At 45.8% G+C, this 6000-nt stretch overlaps 1 protein-coding gene across 1 annotated transcript; it reads left to right on the forward strand.

The window, feature by feature from the left end:
• Positions 1-939: 939 nt before the first annotated feature.
• Positions 940-3940, forward strand: aar2 (AAR2 splicing factor). Its single transcript, XM_080014756.1, has 4 exons — positions 940-1006; positions 1332-2130; positions 2515-2744; positions 3095-3940. The coding sequence occupies exons 2-4, from the start codon at positions 1368-1370 to the stop codon at positions 3260-3262; spliced, it is 1161 nt and encodes a 386-aa protein (XP_079870882.1). The 5' UTR covers positions 940-1006; positions 1332-1367; the 3' UTR covers positions 3263-3940.
• The last annotated feature ends 2060 nt before the right edge of the window (positions 3941-6000 follow it).

The following is a 6000-nucleotide window of genomic DNA, read 5'->3' on the forward strand; positions in this document are numbered from 1 at the left end:
AATGGAGGATGTCCTCTGACAGCGACCAGGCTGCAGTGTCATGTGCTGCCGTGACCTCGGAAGCGCTTCACCGGCAACCGTGTGTCGTTCGTTTGTGTCAAGCTCCGGTAGTTTCGTGTTTGGATTAAACGCTTCAACTGACCATTTTTCAACATTTCCGGGGACCCTTGGTCATTACTATTACTTTCATTATTTTTTATTATGATTGTATTATCATTTAGGTATCAACCGCCAGAACTACTACATTACCCACAATGCAACGCTTCCGACCCTGCGACCCTGTTCAACCCAGTGACGGGAAAAAAAACAGACAAACAAACAAACCACTTAATTGTATAACTTCACGTTTACAAACATCGGATTCAAACTAAATGGAAGCATTCTACAGACAGACAGACAGAAGGAAAAACAATAAATACGAACATACATCCAACGTACAGCAATTCCCCAAAATGACCTGGCGTGTAATTGCACATAGATGAATAAAATGGGCTAAAGTTTGAGAGACAATTGTTTTCAGTGTTACTAACCCTTTGTCCAAGGGACGAATTGCAGGGACGGGTAGAATTGAGCGTTTTGAATTGAGGTCTCTTCAGCTTTGAGTTAAATAGAGGGAGTTAAGTTCCTGTTTCTACTTCGAGTTATTAAATATTAAGGAACATCGCTGAATAGGGCACCACGCCCTCGCCTCGTAATTGCTCGTGGCACTGCTTTAATAGCCATTATTTTCGTATATATCGTATCTATGCATAAATTAATGAAGTATGTTACCCATCAAAAGGTGTGTTCCAATAGAAAGTCCTCTAATTGGCATGACATTTTAGACAATTTAACCAGTTAACACCAGTTTAACTATGACGCAGAGAACGCACTACGCGCCTCTCGGAGGAGGCGCACAGTCCGGAACTACTTCTTTTAGCGCCGTGTTTTGGCGGAGGAATTACCGCGGTGCACGGTTGTCACACTATTGACTAGGCGAACTTCCATCGCCAGCACGGATTCACAGGTACTTATGTCTCTACAGAGCCGCTTTTATCCGAACGCCACTGCTAAACACGAAAAGGAGTGCACGTCAAAGTTGTATTTTGAATGGTTATTTAGTCGTGCATGTCTGTTGGATGCAGACAAAATATCCGGCTACCATTTGTGCCCATAATCACAAGCCCATAATGCTGTAATGTAGAAATAATAACGTGTGGTCATACTGCGTTGAAATGAAAACAGCTATCTTATAAAAACATGTGTATGAATATGAATTATGGATTAGCGATACTTATTCTTAGAGTTGAATTGGTGCTTCAGCGGTGGCTTCCCTTCCCTTCCCTTTGCAGTATTGCTTTTGACGCTAAGCTCCTGGTTGAGACGACATGGCCAGCGTGGACATGGATCCAGATGTTGCCCGGAGGCTGTTTGAAGAGGGGGCCACCCTGGTCCTGCTTGGGGTCCCTCAGGGCACAGAGCTGGGGATCGACTACAAGAGCTGGCGGGTCGGGCCCCTCTTCCGTGGTGTGAAGATGATCCCCCCTGGGCTGCACTTTCTACACTACTGTTCCACCAATGCGGCCAATTGTGGGGGAGAAATAGGCCCCAAAACAGGCCTCTTCCTCACCCTCAAACCCAGGGAGATACTTTTGGCTAATTGGAATCCCAAAGAGGAGGATCTAGATTTCTCCGCTTCTCAGAACGTGGAGGAGGTGAGCCGGGTTAGGGCCACCCTCAGGGACTTGGACCCTTTCCTGGGGCCCTATCCCTATGAGGTCATGCGGAAGTGGGTGTCTCTCACAGACCACCTGAGCCAAGAAGTGGCGACTGCATTGCAGCCTTTGTCCGGTCGAGTGTGTGCCTTCAGCGACGTCATTCCCGAGCTCCAGCTCAAACATACCAAGGACAGGGAAGAGCAGAATCTTCCCAGGAATGATACAGCCTGTCAGAGCATGAAGGAAGGCCTGGACAAGCTCCCCCGGATGAAGCAGAGAGAGGGCACAGAGCTACGGTTCTCCGATATCCCAAGGCAGACCTACCCGCCTGGGGCCACACCAGCCCAGATCACCAAGTGCAGCCTGGATCAGAGCTATGCTCTGGAGAACCTGCTTGAGAAGCACCACCAATTAAAGCCTCTCAATGTTCTAGGTAGGTATCTAGAGGGGGGGGATTAAAGACATAGTCGGGTATACATCTGGTAACGTCTTTAAAATTTTGATTAAAAAAGATCAACCAGTAATTGTATTCATCCTGTTACAGTGCCAATTTTTTTCATGGCAGAATTACTGAGTGACTGGTCGTATACAGATTTAAATTGAAAAAACATTTGTCTAAATTAAAGCCTCAGTTAAATGTTGCTGTGATTAACTACTTAAGTATTGAAATTTGGCATGAAATGCCTGATATAATTTTTTATAGAATCCATGTGGTTTATCTGGATTGTCCGTGGAGAACACAATTGTAACACAAAGACGGCACCATTTGTCAGATTGTACATAAAAATGTTTCTCCCTCATTCTTTTCCCCTCTCAGGTGAGCTTCAGTTTGCCTTTGTGTGTTTCCTGGTTGGGAATGTTTACGACGCCTTTGAGCACTGGAAGCGTCTCCTGGCTCTTTTGTGTCGTTCAGAAGAGGCCATGCAAAAACACAAGGATCTGTATCTGGGCCTCATTGCTGTGCTCTACCACCAACTCGGAGAAATCCCACCAGACTTCTTTGTTGACATTGTATCCCAAAACAACTTCCTGACGTCCACACTACAGGTAGCCTGCTAGAAACTGACGACCACATAAATACCTGCAAATAATTGACAATTTTCTTGAACATATAATGAAATACATTGTGTTTTATATAATGTACTTTTCTAACAATATTGAAGCACATGATGTATTTAAAAAGATACATAAGCGTTTATGTTTATCCCTTAATCAAACCCTAAAAACAAATCCCGAGATGCATTTAATAATAATAATAAACCCAGATAGACATTCAAGTTTATGACACAAGGAATAACAGGGTGATTGCAGCAATATAATTTCAGTTTTTACAAGGCATAACTGTACATTTCAAGTGGCATTACATTTATCCACTCTTTTTTTTTTTTTTTTCCCAGGACTTTTTCCAATTTTCCATTGGTCCTGGTGTGGACAGCACACTGCGTAAGAGATCAGAGAAGTTCAAGGCCCACCTGACCAAGAAGTTTCTTTGGGACTTTGAAGCCGACCTGGACGACTGTGACCCTGTGGTCGTGGAGCTGCCTGACGACGTGGCACTGGAGTGACCCTGCTCCCAAATGAAACCTCATCGAAACTGGCGCCCAATCCAAAAGCAAAGTTCATGACTGAATGGGGGACAAGTTGCATCTAACTAGAAGTCAAGCAGCTTCTAAGTCATGATGCTTACGGTAGGAGACCTGAGGAAATCCTAAGACCGTGGTCACTCCAAAACCCACTGTTTATTAACAGTGGGTCTTGGAGTGTTGCATTTTAGCTCGACCAGTACTTCACTGTAAGATTTCCAAGTACTGCGAGTGTGTACGTTCCTGTGATTTGATAAAGGGTGACACTGCCCCCTAGTGGTGGTAAATATGCCAGGCAATGCATTTCTGCTGCTCTTTGAGTTAAAAACCCATCCCTGATGAACTAGTTTTATTTTTTCGTTATCGTATGGTTAGCTCTCGCATTGAAGAGATTCACACTGAGCCGTTGGTTGCGTCATGTGTGATTGAGTATTCATAAATCACCAGTTGAATATTGTCCAACTAAAGATATCGTCCATTAGCTTTTTCTACAGCTCACTAATGGCAGAACAGGCTCAGTATTTGATTCATGGGAATGCACTTGTATATGGCTATTCATTGATATCGAGGGAGATCAGAAAACCACTTATGATTGAACATCATGGCATTTCATTGGAGCATTTAAAGTCTGAAATAAATATAAACTTTTTTTTAAACATATACATTTCATGATCTCTTCTTTTTTTTTTTTTTTTTTTTTAATTCTGGTTTGCTGTAACGGTAATGACTGGGACATGAGTGAATGTTGCAAATGGAAAAATATCTATTCATTCTCCTATACCACTTAAGGGGATGAGTAAAAAGACCAAAGTGAGACAGATCTGGAGGCAGACGGGAAGCGCCTCAGAGATGTGCTTGCTCTTCTTATCACCATCATCCAAACCTTGAGTAAAGGGAAAACTTAACGACAGCTTGAATGCTTCCTGCTTTAAGAGGATCCGCGACACCCTTAACAGGCCAAATTCTGGCACCTTCCTCAAAACAGGGTGGAGTTTCTCGCCAAGTTTGACCCAGTTTTGCCAGAACACGTCAGGTGCAAAACAAAGATGAACTCAATCTCTTGCATCAGCGGCAAAACCGCCTCCCCCGCAATAGCCGATGAAATCCAGCGGCTCAAGTATTTTGCAATAATTTTAGACAATTCAAGGTATAAACCGCAAAGAGCAGATGTTCCGGGGAAAGAAATCCCCGAAATCAAGGAACCTTCGCTGGGTTTTCTCCCCGACCTGGAATCAATTTGCCTTGGTCCGTCGCCAACGACTCTCGACGAGCTGGAAGAAGCCGGGGCCGCGCTTCGGCGATGGAACAAACATGAAGAGGGAAAAAGGAAGGAGAGGCGGCCAGGACCTGACCCGCACGTCCCCCGTGGGTCGTACGGCTAAATGTTATGATTTCAGCGAGTTATTAGATGTCACGGCCTCTTTGATGTTTAGCCTTTTAGCAATGTCCAGAAGCTGAATGGGAACAACCTTCGATTTTGCGGTTGACGCGGCCGTCCAGTATCTGGGAGACCGAGCCGACTTCCCGGAGGGTGTCAGATGGGCGCTTGGTGGTTTACCAACTTTATGACGGCTTTGGCAACTCGCAGCCACTTGGGAAAGGCGCCGGCCTAGAGAAGGGACGCTGACGCTGACCCCGAGCAGCGGCGAACCTGTCGCAGAAATCTGGGGCCTCCCTGACCTCGACAACACGGACGCGGCGCATTCTGAGCCTCTTTACTTTCCTCCGGCGAAATGAGCTCCGTCCAGACTCGCACTCAGCTTTGTCTGAATATTCGGGCGGCTTTTAGAAAAGCCTCAGAAATTAGTTTTTCTGAGCTCGGGGTAACCCAATCTCGTCTGGGGAAAAAAAATAAGCTCATTAAAATGAACGGTGACTAGGGAAACATGCTGGAATATCGTCAAGTTTTGTGTAGAGTTTATTTTGTTTGTTTTGGTTTTTTGATATTGGCGTCGGCATCAAAATGTAATGATGTATCCCCTCAAAAAGGGGAATGTGCGGTGTGCGAATACAGAACTTGTTTTTGCGTTTTAATCATGGATAAACGCACAAGCAAAGCCAACGGAAGCCTGAAGACAGGCGCGCGAGGAACGAGCGGCGAAGCCTTCCTTTTTAGTGGTTATGACGCAAACAACCACAGCACGACACGTTGTTCCGATGTCAGATAAAATGCATTGTGGTTATAATCAAAGACCACACGGACGGTTCTCAATAGTGTATTATTATTTATGTATTATGACTACAGAGCAGGGCCCCTGATTCCTGCCTTGCAGGCCTCCTGCAGGGCTCCAACACAGCGAGGGTCTGCTCTGAGGGGACGCAGGCGTTGTGATCAGTGAAAGGTATTCCACTAGATGGCATTCAAAGACCTCGTTGCTGCACAGTGACGTGCCGCTGTGTTTCAACAACATCTAGACCAGTGCATCGTACATTTCCACCGGGAGAGTTGAACGGTTGTGTCCGCGAGCACGCTCCCCACCCCACAGTTGACGTCTTTTTTGTTTTTGTTTTCGTGGCCGAATTTGTCAAATCGGAAAAAAACCTCAAACGACTTAGACGCAGAGAAGATGACGATTCCGGGTCGAGGCCTTGGTGGGGGCGGCTGAGGGATGTGTCGATGTGAGCGTCCCGTACCTCGGTTCCCGACCCCGAGACAGAAGCGGCGCTTGTGAGGGCGTCGTCACAAGGAGATTTGCGGGGATTTGAGGGTTAGGGGGCGG

This window comes from Zeus faber, assembly GCF_960531495.2.
Source record: "Zeus faber genome assembly, chromosome: 15".
NCBI lineage: Eukaryota > Metazoa > Chordata > Actinopteri > Zeiformes > Zeidae > Zeus > Zeus faber.